This window comes from Nyctibius grandis, chromosome 8 (genome assembly GCF_013368605.1).
Source record: "Nyctibius grandis isolate bNycGra1 chromosome 8, bNycGra1.pri, whole genome shotgun sequence".
In the NCBI taxonomy this organism is placed as follows: domain Eukaryota; kingdom Metazoa; phylum Chordata; class Aves; order Nyctibiiformes; family Nyctibiidae; genus Nyctibius; species Nyctibius grandis.
In genome coordinates, this window is record NC_090665.1 from 25,219,939 (window position 1) to 25,234,943 (window position 15,005).

Consider the following 15,005-nt stretch of genomic DNA (forward strand, 5'->3'; position numbering starts at 1 on the left):
TACTCAGTTTATACTCATGTATAATTTCTTTGAATGAAATAGCCTATGAAAAATACTACACGTTGTTGGTATCTTGCGTTAGTATCCAATGAGATTTAGTTTAATCAAAGTTTAACAAAGAGGAATATTTTGCATTTTCATTCAAACATTTCCCTCCCTTCCTGTAATTTTTCTTTTACAACAGCTCCAGAAGCACCAGGAAACCTTACAGTAGTTTGTGATGCCAGAAATGTATCAGTTAAATGGAAGAAACCTAGCGGCATTTCAAAAGGTCCGATACATGGCTATAAGGTGACATGCAATGACACAAGTAAGTATATGCCTCTTCAGTATTGAATAATTCATTGCATGTTTTAATATTTACAGAGAACCAAGCATGATGCACTGTCAAACCATATTGGAATCTCTTCAAACTGTGCAGAATTTTTTTTTTTTTGGTACAAACATTTAAGTTTCTTTCCTTTGAGGTTGTTCCAGTTGAATCATGTCGTTATTCAGTTTACCATTTCAGGTCACAACTCTGTCACTCTTCAGTTCTCATGCTTCTTGTATTAAGAATTAAGCTATGAGAAGATCATCAGTTACCTGATCAGTTTGTAGCATGGTGCTCTGTCTCAGAAAATGCTGCTGTGGCTGGTTAATATACTGGCTGAGAAGACAGGGACCTGCCTTCTGAGTAACAACAATGTATGTAAAAGGGGTCCTAAGCATGGCAGTTAGCATATACATGTTTAGATAGGTGAAGCCAGGTGATTGTATTCTACTAAACGGTAACTCCTTTCAGATATGCTGTTTTAGGCCACCTTACATTTAGATGGATAAGTCTGTATCCATTATACTGGGACCATGTTTTCCAGGTGTGAGCTTTTCTTCAAAACAAGGATTGGAAAATGGTATTTTGAAAATGAAGAGCCTGATACAAGATTCCAGGAAATATATGTCAGGTCTAAGCTAGTCCTGGGTTAATTCATTCTTTCTGTTCACATAATGCATATTTTGTAAACCTGGACTGCTACAGGAACCAAAGGCTGTCATGCTCTTGTGCTCCCCAGATACAAATAATCTTTCTCATTCTCCATGCCCTGAATTTGACCACTATCCCAAAGGGTGGCAGCCCCATGCATCGGTTTCTGTGGCTGGTCTGGCTTGGCCAGTGTAGGAAACCAAGGTAGTATGCTGGAGTGCAGGGAGGTCACATCTGAAGGAGCCAGAAGGAAACATGGAAAGGCCATTGCTCCTCAGTTTCACAAGCCACCAAAGCCCCAGCTGCAGTGCAGATAATAGCTTTGCTCATGTTGCTTCTCATGCAATTCCTTTCTGTCCTGCTTGCCACTACCAAAATCACATGACATCTCTTGTGTCATACTAGAACAGACTTGCTCAGTGTGCAGAGTGACTTTTGACATCTGTCTACTAACCCCTTCCCAAGCTGAACACAGAAGAAAGTATCAGCCTCTCTTTATCAATGCACTTTATCTTTGTTTTCAATTACACCCATTTAAATGACATACTGAGAAAGTAACAAAAAAAAAACAGAACAAAGCCTCAACTTTCTACTTTTTGATTGGGGAATATATTTCTTCCTCTTCCTGAGCCTTCACTTAGCATTAGTAAGCAAGACAAACCAACCAAGTACAAGGTAATTAAAATAAAAGTGCACATGGCAGTGGTTTCAGGTAGCTCTGACAAAATATAAGTGTACCTGTGCTCCTAACATAAGTTTAACTAATTTCATTAATTAATTTCATGTTTCTTTTTTTCTTAAAGAGACAGAATTTGTCAACACAACTGACTTTATTTGCCGTGAATTGAAACCTTATAGCAGAGGTTCTGTATCTGTGACTCCATATACGATCAGCAAATATCATAATAGAACATTTATGGGAAAAACTGGAAAGTGGAACTTTACAACAAAATCAGCAGGTAAGTCTCTTGTTTGCTAACTGTTAGAAACAAAGCTGATACTAACACAGGGAATATGTACTTTCTTATTGTGCTTCATTATAATTTATGTATGTTATTACTATTAGCCAAGAAACTGATTAACATTAAAAGAATTTTATTGATATTTATATCGCTAGAGTTTCTTTTTTAATTACTTAATCTATTTTGAATTATGCATTTAGTATTAGTATTCTTATATATACTAGATTTAAAAAAAAAATTCTGCATTCGTTTGAAATTCTTGGTAAGATTTTAGAAAGCATTATGTCCCAACCTAAATAAAAGATTCAATTTAAACATAAAGAGAATGAAAACCATTCATTTTTTCTTTGTGGTATGAAAGCCACAAAGACATGCAGAATGTACCTTCTGTTCTGCAGTTGCCTCTTTGCTCAAAGCAGACCTGCATTACCCAGGCTACACCAATACTGATGTCTGTACTGGGTTTTGGCTAGTTCACAGAATCACAGAATCACAGAATGTTAGGGATTGGAAGGGACCTCGAAAGATCATCTAGTCCAGTCCCCCTGCCGGGGCAGGATTGCCTAGACCATATCACACAGGAACGCGTCCAGGCGGGTTTTGAATGTCTCCAGAGAAGGAGACTCCACAACCTCTCTGGGCAGCCTGTTCCAGTGTTTGGTCACCCTCACCGTAAAGAAGTTTTTCCTCATATTTAAGTGGAACCTCCTGTGCTCCAGCTTGCACCCATTGCCCCTTGTCCTGTCAAGGGATGTCACTGAGAAGAGCCTGGCTCCATCCTCTTGACACTTGCCCTTTACATATTTATAAACATTAATGAGGTCACCCCTCAGTCTCCTCTTCTCCAAGCTAAAGAGACCCAGCTCCCTCAGCCTCTCCTCATAAGGGAGATGTTCCACTCCCTTAATCATCTTCGTGGCTCTGCGCTGGACTCTCTCTAGCAGTTCCCTGTCCTTCTTGAACTGAGGGGCCCAGAGCTGGACACAATACTCCAGATGTGGCCTATCCAGATGCGGGTATCTACCCGGTGGAAGAAGACCAAAATGGATGTGGGAACCCAGACAGAGCTCCCATGGAAGGAGGCGATAGTGCAGGTTGCAGGCTGCAGGGAATGCTACACCGTCTCTGTGGTGTCAGGGGGCTGTGTGCGCTGTGAGCAAGTAGATGATCTGCTCGGCCGAGCGGCACAGCTGCAAAGCCAGGTTGAAAGGCTTCAAGCCGAAGTAGAAAGGCTTAGGAGCATTCGGGAGGCTGAAATGGAGATAGACTGGTGGAGCCAGGCTCTGCCCTCCCTGCAACAAAAATGGGAGCACCTGCCGGAGAGCTCCCAGGATCGAGGGACCCCTGTACTCTGCCCCTCTCAGGTGGAAAACAATAACCTAGAGGAGAGGAGTGAGTGGAGGCAAGTCTATGGCTGTGGCAAAAGGCGAGTGCCCTCCTTGCCTACCTTGCCTCCACAGGTGTGTCTGAGCAATAGATATGAAGCCCTAGTGGAATACAGCCGGTCCAATGGGAATGTGGTGGAGAGGCAACCTATATCAGAGGTCCCAACACAGTCAGAAAAACCTGACAAGCGTATAGCTACCTCCTCCACAAGGAAGAAGAGAAGAGTTTTAGTGGTTGGAGACTCCTTCCTAAAGGGATCTGAGGGCCCAATATGCAGAGCTGACCCCCATCACAGGGAGGTCTGCAGCCTGCCTGGAGCCCGAATCAGGGATATCACCAGGCAACTCCCCAACCTGGTGAAGGCCACAGACTACTACCCCCCTGCTGATCTTCCAGAAAGGTGGGGAAGAAGCTGCATCCCGTAGTCTGAGGGGGATGAAGAAAGACTACAAGGCCCTAGGGCGGTTGGTGAAAGAGTCTGGGGCACAAGTTGTTTTCTCCTCCCTCCTTCCATTTTCAGGTGATGACGTGGGATGGAATAGTAGGATTCTCTCTATTAATGCCTGGCTACGAGACTGGTGCTACAGGCAGGGCTTTGGGTTCTTTGATAATGGCTGGTTTTATAAGACAACAGGCGTGACGGTAATACGTGGGAAAGGCTTATGTCGTAGGGGCGAAAGGGTTCTGGACAGGAATTAGCAGGGCTCATTCGGAGAGCTTTAAACTAGATTCGAAGGGGGATGGGGTAGTAGCTGGGCTTGCACCACTGGGGCAACGCTCTAGTGTTGAGGTAGACCAGGAGGCCTCCCATCCCCCTGGGGTGAAATCGGTGTGCTCAGCTCGCTCCCTGAAATGCCTGTACACCAATGCACGCAGCATGGGGAATAAACAGGAGGAGTTAGAAATCCGTGTTTGGTCGGGGGGCTATGATCTAGTGGCAATTACAGAGACTTGGTGGGAAGCCTCGCATGACTGGAATGTGGTCATGGATGGCTATGTCTTGTTCAGGAAAGACAGGCCGCTAAGGAGAGGTGGTGGAGTTGCTCTTTATGTGAGTGAGCAGCTAGAATGTATTGAGTTCTGTCCAGGGGCGGATCAGGAGCGAGTTGAGAGTTTGTGGGTGCGAATTAAGGGGCAGGCTGGCAGGGGTGATACTGTTGTGGGTGTCTATTACAGGCCACCAGATCAGGATGAGGAGGGTGATGAGGCCTTCTACAGGCAGCTGAGAGCAGTCTCGCAATTACAGGGCCTGGTTGTCGTGGGGGATTTCAACTACCCTGATATTTGCTGGGAGGCCTACTCAGCCAGCCATCCTCAGTGCAGGAGGTTCCTCCAGTGCATTGATGATAACTTTCTGATGCAAATGGTGGATGAGCCAACTAGGAGAGGAGCGCTGCTGGATCTTATCCTCACTAACAAGGAGGGTCTGGTTGAAGAGGTGAAGGTTGAGGGCAGCCTTGGTTGTAGTGACCATGAGATGGTAGAGTTCAGGATCTCATGTGGCAGGAACAGAATAGCTAGCAGAATTGCAACCCTGGACTTCAGGAGGGCCAACTTCGGCCTTTTCAAGCAATTGCTAGGGGAAATCCCATGGGACAGGGTACTAGAAGGTAAGGGGGCCCAAGATAGTTGGTTAGCATTCAAGGACTGCTTCTTCAGCGCTCAAGATCAGAGCATCCCAACAAGTAGGAAGTCAAGGAAGGGTACCAGGAGACCTGCATGGTTAAACAGGGAATTTATGGACGTCCAGGTTGCTTAATTGGTCCCTGACCCAGCCCTCATCAACCAAGACAGATTCCTCCTCTATCCTGACTACTTCTGAGGCCTCAGGGGTCCAGGGCTCCTCAGGACAGCCTCCAACAGTATAGACAGAGGCAAAGAAGGCATTCAGTAACTCCGCCTTCTTTTTATCCTCTGTCTCCAGGACCCCCACCTCATTCATCAGTGGGCCTACATTGCCTCTAGTGTTGGCTTTACCTGCAATGTATTTGAAGAAGCCCTTTCTGTTGTCCTTGACCTCTCTTGCAAGGTTTAATTCCAAGGAGGCCTTAGCTTTCCTAGTTGCCTCCCTACATCCTCTGACAACAGACTTCTATTCCTCCCAAGTGGCCAGCCCCTCCTTCCATGATCTGTACACCCTCTTCTTCCACTTGAGTTTGCCCAGCAGTTCCCTGTTTAACCATGCAGGTCTCCTGGTACCCTTCCTTGACTTCCTACCTGCTGGGATGCTCTGATCTTGAGCTCGGAAGAAGCAGTCCTTGAATGCTAACCAACTATCTTGGGCCCCCCTTACCTTCTAGTACCCTGTCCCATGGGATTTCCCCTAGCAATTGCTTGAAAAGGCCGAAGTTGGCCCTCCTGAAGTCCAGGGTTGCAATTCTGCTAGCTATTCTGTTCCTGCCACATGAGATCCTGAACTCTACCATCTCATGGTCACTACAACCAAGGCTGCCCTCAACCTTCACCTCTTCAACCAGACCCTCCTTGTTAGTGAGGATAAGATCCAGCAGCGCTCCTCTCCTAGTTGGCTCATCCACCATTTGCATCAGAATGCAGTCCTTTCTATTTTGTTGTTTGTTTTTTTTTTTTCCCTTCAGATGTAGAGCCTTGTACTGTTTTAATTGCTTCTTTGGGGAAAAAAACAAACCAAACCCACCCAAAAAAACATGTTTATCTAATTTCTTCCAGTACCTTTTAAGCTCTAGCTCCACTACCTCCAGACTCAGCTAATATAGAGATACAGCTATAGGAAAGCTATGATGGTTTATACCTAGTAAGATGCTAAAGTAATATATCCTTTAATTTCACTAAACAAGCAAAATATTTTTTTTTAGTGAAAAATAAAATACTGTTTTTGTGCTAGTGATGTAATGATAGTTTAAAGTGGTGACGTTTTTTTTCCTAATAGAGGAATAATTAAATCTTTTGTTGCTTTTAGCACTCCTGAAAAGTATGTAGAAATGTAATAAGAACATTAAATCTGACTGCTGTTTTTATTACATGTATTTCTGTAGAGCTTTGGGAAATACAGGGGCTTCTGGCAGACTATTGTTTTGAATTTGAATCCCATCCCTCTATGGAATATACAGAGCTTTTGTATCCAGTTTTATAGACAATCCATGAAAACAATGGAATCTCCCTATTACTCTGGGTCATTGAGCTAACAAATTTTAGTTTATAGTTGGAAGAATACAGGGTTCAAAATTATCACTTGAAGCCCCATGGGAAAAAGAAAGCTGAAGCTGATAAATGGATTGATAATGTAAACCATTTGATCTGAGACTTAACTGTAACAGAAATTGAAAAATGTCTTTAATTTTTAGACAGCCCTTATTTGAGCATGATCATGATTTTTCTCTCTGTGATAATCTAGTTTGAGCACTTCTGTGTGTCCACTCAGTTTAGTAACTCAGGTGAAGATTACAGTCCACAATATAAATTTATCAGCCTGGAAAACCACTAATTTTTTGAGAAAATAACAAGTTGCTTGCCTTCATGAATTAATGGTATTTATTAAACTTCTCCACCTATTATACAGTTGATAATATGATCAAGCAGATAGTGGAGGAGTTTTATGGCTTCTTGCAGAAGAGAATATATCAGTAGAGCACAACTGCTTGGAAGTAGAAAAAACCTACATTTTATAAAATATTTTTTCATCTTCAACAAACACATTGCCTCCAGAAATGTGTTCGCTTTCTCCTCGTCACAGCTCTTTCAGTAGTGTGCTGAACAGGAATCTAACAAATCTGTCCTGTAGACAAAAATGAGTAGATAGGTCGTAACCGCACACTCAGCCAAGTAAAATATCCTGCCGCTCCCGACATCATATATTTGATCTTCTCATAAAGCCTCACACATCTTAGCTCTTCACATGAAGAACAAAGCAACTGCCTTTTACTTTTTTTTTTTTTTTTTTTTTTTTTTTTAATATGCTAGCTTGCAAATTTAAGTGATTTTGAAGAAAATTTCCATGGTGGTGTTCTACTGAAATGTGGCTAATGGAGCTGCCTTTTTAGTTTCTGAAAGGTTTTATAAGCTCTCAATGAAAGGTCCATTGGGTTGTGCCCCAGGTCTGAAACTCATTTGCTACAATATACAAACTTAGAGTTAGAAAACACAGATTAGACTTAACAGATTCCTTATCATTAAAAAGTAAGAAGTTTTTGTGGTTTTAGGCCAGCTTTAAGACAATGTGACACTTTAAACAAAAGGATACTATTCCAAATGTTAAAATATACTAGTAACTCCTGCTAGGAAATTTCATTTACAGAAGTTTTGAAACATGCACTCACACAGAAAACTCTTTGTTCCCGTCTTGTCTGTTGTCCCGTGTTCCTCAAATGAGAAAGTGATGTTAGATGCAAGAGAGACAGTTGCCATCATATTACCTTTGCAGCCTGACTGTCAGTAGAGCTCTGATCTTCCCAGCCTTTTCAGTTCTGCTTCACATCTTTTCCAGTTCAGCTAAGCCTATGGTTAAGTGAAAATTGATTTTATTTGTCTTGTTAAATTGGGACTGAAATTTTTACAGAAGAAAATGTATGAAATTATTAAGAGAGAAGATAACGAACAGACATGAACTCATACAGCTGTTGAAATGTTTGGTTTGAAATTATGAGAATAGAACCAGTAATACTTCTTTTATGAACAGAACCACAGCCAGTGACTGGTGTTAATGCAACATTGACAGCTGATAATGCTGTCCAAATTAAGTGCAAAAGTCAAGAAGTGTATGGACCAAAAACAGTATTTGAATTGACATGGGAAGATGATGGAACAAAAGACTTCAAAGACAAGTATTGTGATTTTAAAAAAGACCATCTCTCTTACCTGACAACCTATTCATTTAAGGTAAGCAGGCTTATTAAATTAAATATATAAAAGATTGCTGTATTTTCATTGTGTAAGCATACTCTGCTTGATTTTAGGAAAAAAAGACAAATATGGTGGCAAAGGAGTTAATCTATGGATCTGTAGGCCACAGATGTAAAGAATTAGCTATTAATTCAGAAATAAAACGCATACATGCCTAGCCTATCCATCAGTCCCTTGTGTGCCATTCCACATAGGTTCTGACAGCATGAAAAATACAAGCTGAATAAATTGTTTGTACTTGGGACAGAGAGAAATTCAGGGTTTCTGTAAGTTTTAAAATAGTTTCTTAAGCATAACTGATATTTTAGTGTTTAAACCACATTTCATTTAGTGAATCTGTGACTGTCATTTCAATCAAAGGATAAATATGGGAATTAATTCTTGAGATAATTGCTCAGAAAGAAATTGTTCAGAATTTTTCACTGTGAAGATTTTTGATGCTTCAGGGACTAGTTAGTGTAAAGCAGTTCAGATCCTTTCGCGTGTCCTTACATCAGCCTTTTACAAGCCAGTCCTTGTTTCCATACAAAATATATCATCCTCTGTTTGCAAGTTTCACTTTCCTGAAGGCCTCCTGCTATTTTGCCTCCTTTCAGGCATTTCACCCTTTTGACATTTGTTTCTTGCAAAGCCAATGGTCTTGTGTGATCCCCTTAATGTGGCCAGTAGGAATATTTTTTATATCCTGATAGCTCATCTCAGTAAAGTTTAGGTAAGAAAGTAACCAGTAGGAATGAAGGAGTTTTATTACTTTTTGGAACCAGTTTCACTCATTTTCCACAACCTTTTCATGTTTTCTCTGTGTCTTCCTGAGAAAATGCAGTATCAGAGAACTTGAGTAGTCTAGGTTTTGTTCCAAGGCTTTCTCAGTATTTTTCTGACAGATTCTGCTCAGAAAGCTTTGTATTTAGAAAATAAAGATGAGGTCCTGTAGGAGCAAAAGATTGCATTGCCCCCATACTACAAGACCCCTGCACTCTTGGAAGCTTATCGTACACCACTTGCAGTGAGCAGTTTGCCTTACAGAACAAATTTACTCTAAACCCTGGCTTCTGCTTCAAACTTGTTTTGCCCAGTTCTTACTGGAAAAACAGAGAAAGCCTTGTGGCCTTAAGTAGTAATGAAAGAATTCTGTGTCAAGTTGTGGAAGGCTCAAGAAAAAAAAAAACAGATCACCTGTGAGAGCTGGCGGATGTCATGATTCCCTTCTATCTGCACGCTGAATTGTTCAGGGAATAAACAGGAGCCTACCCAGCATACTTGTTGGTTTAGTGATGTTCTGACCCCGACTGCAGCACTAGGTTTCTGGCTTTCACTATTTGAGAAGCTTCTTGCTTGTTTTCTCTGCCACCTCTGATGCTCCTCTGGATGTTGCCACCTACCGCGGCTTTCCACCCAGCTGCAGAATTCAGAAACTGCCAACCCCCGAACACATTGGCCTTTTAGAGCAGAGGGTGAGAGCTGGGGCACAGTCCTCTGAGTCTTCAGGAGAGGTTTCTCTTAAGTGATCAGGTAGGCTCAGTAAAAACTCAGCCTACAGTCGGTAATGGTGCTGAAAGCCTTTCTCCCCCCCTTTTGGATGATTTGCAGCAGGAGAACATTACTATTAAGATCACTGATGTTCAATCCTGTTAGTATTCTCCACTGTTTAGTAATAAGCTTAATCATAAGATTAATTTTTCTTCACAAGAAATTTGTGAAATATTTGCTGTACAAACTTCAAGCTACCTATTAGATCAGATAGGAATTCCTGTTAAGGAAATGTAAAAGATTGGATAAATGTAAAATACATTATGAAATATAAACACTTCTAAACAAAGTACTTTAACACCAGTTAAAGTATCCAAAAGTTAATGTTGCAGAAAGCAGCATATTTAAAAGTTTATTTTGGCTTCTATAGTTTAACCTTTCATGAATTACTTCCAGTACAGGAACTTGTATTAAAAATATCCAATTCAGTTGACTATTTGTATATTTACTGTTGAAGCAAATAAAATATGATGTTTTACTACATATTGCATGGTTATTTTTTCAGATTTGAGAGATTCGATTTTGATTTGATAAGAGATAAATTTGATTTCTTCTTTGAGATATATCTGATTTTGATTTTGTAAAATGTGTCTCCTATTTCACTAACTTTTTTTTCCAGTCATCTACATATTTTTGGATCTAGATCTTGCTGTAACTTAGGTGGAAACCTGAGCTGCACTGTAAAGGCTGTCAAAGATTGACAGCAAATCCTGCTGCCAATGAGGCTGATTCATTGAAAATATATGGATGAATTTCAAATATCCATTGTGCTTTGCTTTTTAAAATATGTATGCAGAAATTTTTATTTGTTATATCTGAACATCTCTATTATTCTCACCCACTGCATGCAGATCTTAGTGTTTAATGGAGAATATAGAGGGAAGCCAGTAGAGAAGAGTATAAGAACCAGATGTAAGTAAATATATATGGCATTTTTACTTTAAACTTTAGCATAGTATAGAGTAAGAGTGTAAATTGTGAATTCCATTACAATTACTCCTAATTAAAAATCCAAACTTTTTATAGTGAATAGTTGATCTGCATTTGAAAAACTAATAACCTTATTCAGCGTTAATGTAACAGATCATGTGGACAAGTCATTGACCGTAATTCAGAATTATTACACAGCTGTGGTTTCTTTGGGAAACATTCAAATGCAACTAGAAATTAATTTCTCTAACTTAAATTATTCACTTCAGGATTATTTTCCTGTGTTCAGATCATGCGTTTCAGGAGCTGAACCTCTGTGACTTGTCAGGGATTCCCAACTCCCAGATCAGGAGCAGCTGAGAGCTCTACTGCTCAGGCGTACAGGTCACACAGAGTAGGAGACAACCAGTGAATGAGTTGTAGAACTTTGACAGGTGGACATGGAGAGTTTAAGTGAAAGTTTTCTTAATGAAGAAATAAAATTCCCTCCTCTTTTGTGAGCTTAAAAGTTTTTGGCCCTTTGGAATAACAAACTAAACACTTAAAAATAATTGTTTAGTTCTTTTCACAAAAAAATCAATGAGGTCTGTTTCTAAGAAGTATACAGATTAAAAAAAGGGGGGAAATATACTTTTAAAATGCCCTTAATTATGCATTCAAGAAATAATAAATGTATTATTTTTCTGTTGCTAGATAATTCTAAAGCCCTGATTATATTCTTGGTGTTCTTGATCATTGTGACATCAATTGCTTTACTACTGGTTCTGTACAAAATCTACGATCTTCACAAAAAAAAGCTCGGGTAAGTTTCGTGTTTCTCTCCCTCTCTTATATGAATGGTGGTGGGGAGGAGGCTTTCTGTTTTTCCACAAGATTTCCCAACAGGTAGTGCAAAAATGTTACAAGTTTGATATTTCATTAATACTGGGAAAAGACATCCTTTCACCTTTTAACCCTTTCAAAAGAAACTCAGTTTTTTGTGTTTTTTCTGGCAATGCAAATACAACGAAATGGATTTAAAATCTCTCTGCTATACACTTTCTCAGGGCACAGAACAACTGATGTGCTAGGACAAAATGTTTTGTCACTGATTTTGTGAAAAAATATTCACAAATCTCTGGAAAACCTTTCTTTCATGATTTAAGTTAAAAGTAATGAAAATAATACACACCTTCCTGGAACTCTTTCAAAAGCTTATTCACCCAAAACTGTATCTCAGGGAGGCTTTGTTTATTATAGCCATCTTTAGGTGACTTGGCAGTTCTGTAGGACAGTGGATGGTGACAGAAGAATGGTCATTGCCTTCCCTGACGACTGTGCCAGAGCCCTGGAAAGCCAGGCTGACTGCTGCTATTGCTGTGAAGGGAGGTGGTGCAATGTGTGAGGGAGCATCTGCTGCTGGTAGAGATGGAGGAGTTAGAGCAATTTCTTCAGAAACCTCCCAGCCCTCTGGCAACAGCAGAACTTGGGGACTCATCTCTTCCACCCCCTGCTCTTTCCCTAAGAGGGACAGGGAGCTGCTTTTGCTCAGATGCGAACTTTCATGCTTAGGGAAGCAAAACTAATTTTTTATTGTTAAGCTCCAGAGTCTGGCTTGTTCTTGGCTACTTAGCATTTAAACTTAATTTCATTGTGTTTTATATATGTGTTATTTTTTTGACACTTATTTAGCAAGAGAAACAAAGATGGTGTGAGCCGTCACTGCAGTGAGAAAATTAAAAACATGTTCGCTGCAGGTGATATGGACAAAATTATGCAAGCAGTAAAGCTGTTTGATGCGGTTCCCTTGTTTCTCTCCCTCCATAGTTCTCAGAGTAGGAGGATAAGGATCCCAACCACCTTTGCGTAGGGCCTGTAAGTCCCAGTTGTAGCACTCTTGTTTCACAGAGAGCTTGTAATGTGGTCTGCTGGTTATGAACAGTCTTGGTGATCACATAAAAAACTGCTTTTATTTAGCTCATTATCATATATATGACTTACTAGTCAAAGCTTTTACAGATGCTTTTGTTTCTTACAGCAATTCTTCTGAAGGTGTGAACCTTGTTCCAGGTGAGTATATATTTAATAAGTGGAAAGAGAGTTAGTCACATGTCTTGCTGACACCTTTGGGCTGTTTACATTCTAGCTTTTATACATAGATTACAGATATCAACATGATAACACCTCATTTGGAGAAAAAAACATAAGCTAGTAATTTTTTACTGCAAAATTTTGAAGTCTTTCAAATCCCAAAGACTGAAACCGAACATTATGTTCAACTTTTTGCCCAAGATTTGAAATGATTAGTTAAAATAAAGAGGTTTGTCCTTTTGTTAATTTATCTGACAATTTAACAATCACGTTCACTGAAATGTAATTTACATTTTCAAAGTCAGTAACAATAAATGTTCAACGTATTTACACAGTTAAAGACGATGACAAGCAACTTCTGAACATAGAGCCAATACCTTCAGAGCAATTGCTTGACACCTACAAGAGGAAGATTGCTGATGAAGGAAGACTTTTCTTGGACGAATTTCAGGTTTGTCATTGGCTCAAAATATACCACAGATTTTTAGCCAGCTGGTTGGAAGAATTCTGTTTAAGAGAATGTTTGAAGTATATGCACTGATTATAAATAAATAAAAAATAAGAATCTAGAAAACTGAGTGAATTCTCACCTCAGGTCAAATAGGCTTCAGTTATTTTTACTAACAAGCTCTCCTCATTATAAGATGACGGTACTATTTTTTTCCCCTGAAGGTGTTTTTTCAGCAAAAGTATAAAATACACAGTCTAAAGTGCCTTTTAATGCATATTTTTAATACTCTCTCTTACTATATAACCATGGGAATATAAATAATATCTAATTGTAGAGATATATATTATTTATATTAAGGGGAAAAAATGGTTTATTTTAGATATAAGAAATATATGAAGTAGTATCATATGAAACAGAATGTTATTTTTCAGACTCAGTAGTACCAAATTTCTTCCATATACATTTGACTGTAAGTAGAAGCTATTTTAAATATGTGCTTACCTAATAAAAGAAACATTGTATTTTACAGAGTATTCCTAGAGTTTTCACTAAATTTTCAATAAAGGAGGCCAAAAAAAGCCATAATCAGAACAAAAACCGTTACATTGATATCCTTCCATGTGAGTATTTGTTACAATTTTTGCATGTTTCATAAATATTTGTTTTCTCAGTGCCTTGAGTTAATATAATTATTTTGTTTTAAATGATTTAAACAGATGATCATAACCGTGTTGAGCTCTCAGAGATCCCAGGAGACCCAGGATCAGACTACATCAATGCAAGTTACATTGATGTGAGTGACTTCTACCTAAAAAAAGTCTTAGGAGCTATTGAAGAAATTCTGTAGTCTGTACATTTCATACATCAAACACCTTTGAGGATTTCCGTTTGAGTTCTTTCCATCTTTGTAGTGTATTCGGTATTATTGGACCATCAAATTTATTTTTAAAGTTGCAAATCTTTTAAATTGTTCATACTTCCTTTCTAAAAGTTGATAACATTGTACTTTTTATAGGGCTTCAAAGAACCAAGAAAATACATTGCTGCACAAGGTAATTCTTAACCTTAAAAGAATATGCTTTCTTTATTCATTCATTTTTTGTTAGAAACTAATAAAAATGTATTAGTAAATTTAAAGAAAAATTGAAAATCTGACATTTTGAAATTTAATGTGAAAAAGTTGCCAGTGAGCTTTTGCTTAGGGAATTTTGTGAAGATGAATAAATTGTACTTCAAAGTCAGATTTCTCATGATGTATAAATTTACACCAAAAGTTTTTGGATTTCACAGCTATGCACTAAAGATATATATGAGACTTTTAAAATGTTGTAGCCTAATGGCAGCAGTCATAATGAAATCAAGTGTGTGGCAGTTACTTGCATGATCTCTGGTTAGCTTTCCAGACTGCATGGCTAAGCATGTCAAGAAGGCAAGTGTTTTTTCATGTAGCTGCACTCTTTGGAAAAACTCCCTTAAAATATCTCCTGCTAGGCCCCAAGGATGAAACCACGGATGATTTCTGGAGAATGATCTGGGAACAGAAGGCAACAATTATTGTCATGGTGACTCGCTGTGAGGAAGGAAAGAGGGTGAGAAATACCCATCCATCCTTCCATCCATCCATCCTTCTTTCCATCCTTCTTTTGTCTGAAAACAGAATGGGTTGCTTTGCTGTGGTGAATTACATTTTCTTCTTAGTATTTTGTTTTCATTCTTTGCTGTTCTCTCGTTGTGGCAGAACCTATGTTGGAAAGCATGCCAAAACAGTGTTGCCTTATGGAATTACAAGTCTTATCAGAAAAAGTCACTTTAGTAACAGCTGTAAGTAGCAGAG

At 39.3% G+C, this 15,005-nt stretch overlaps 1 protein-coding gene across 1 annotated transcript in view; it reads left to right on the top strand.

Annotated features, from left to right (window-relative positions):
• PTPRC (protein tyrosine phosphatase receptor type C) overlaps nucleotides 1-15,005 on the top strand; it is a 71,357-nt gene that overhangs the window by 46,089 nt on the left and 10,263 nt on the right. Inside the window, exons 12-22 of the mRNA XM_068406615.1 lie at nucleotides 185-310; nucleotides 1,768-1,923; nucleotides 7,967-8,166; nucleotides 10,572-10,632; nucleotides 11,344-11,452; nucleotides 12,668-12,699; nucleotides 13,056-13,171; nucleotides 13,701-13,791; nucleotides 13,888-13,964; nucleotides 14,187-14,223; nucleotides 14,663-14,760. Of these exons, the coding sequence (XP_068262716.1) occupies nucleotides 185-310; nucleotides 1,768-1,923; nucleotides 7,967-8,166; nucleotides 10,572-10,632; nucleotides 11,344-11,452; nucleotides 12,668-12,699; nucleotides 13,056-13,171; nucleotides 13,701-13,791; nucleotides 13,888-13,964; nucleotides 14,187-14,223; nucleotides 14,663-14,760 (1,103 nt within the window). The remainder of the gene's footprint in view (nucleotides 1-184; nucleotides 311-1,767; nucleotides 1,924-7,966; nucleotides 8,167-10,571; nucleotides 10,633-11,343; nucleotides 11,453-12,667; nucleotides 12,700-13,055; nucleotides 13,172-13,700; nucleotides 13,792-13,887; nucleotides 13,965-14,186; nucleotides 14,224-14,662; nucleotides 14,761-15,005) is intronic.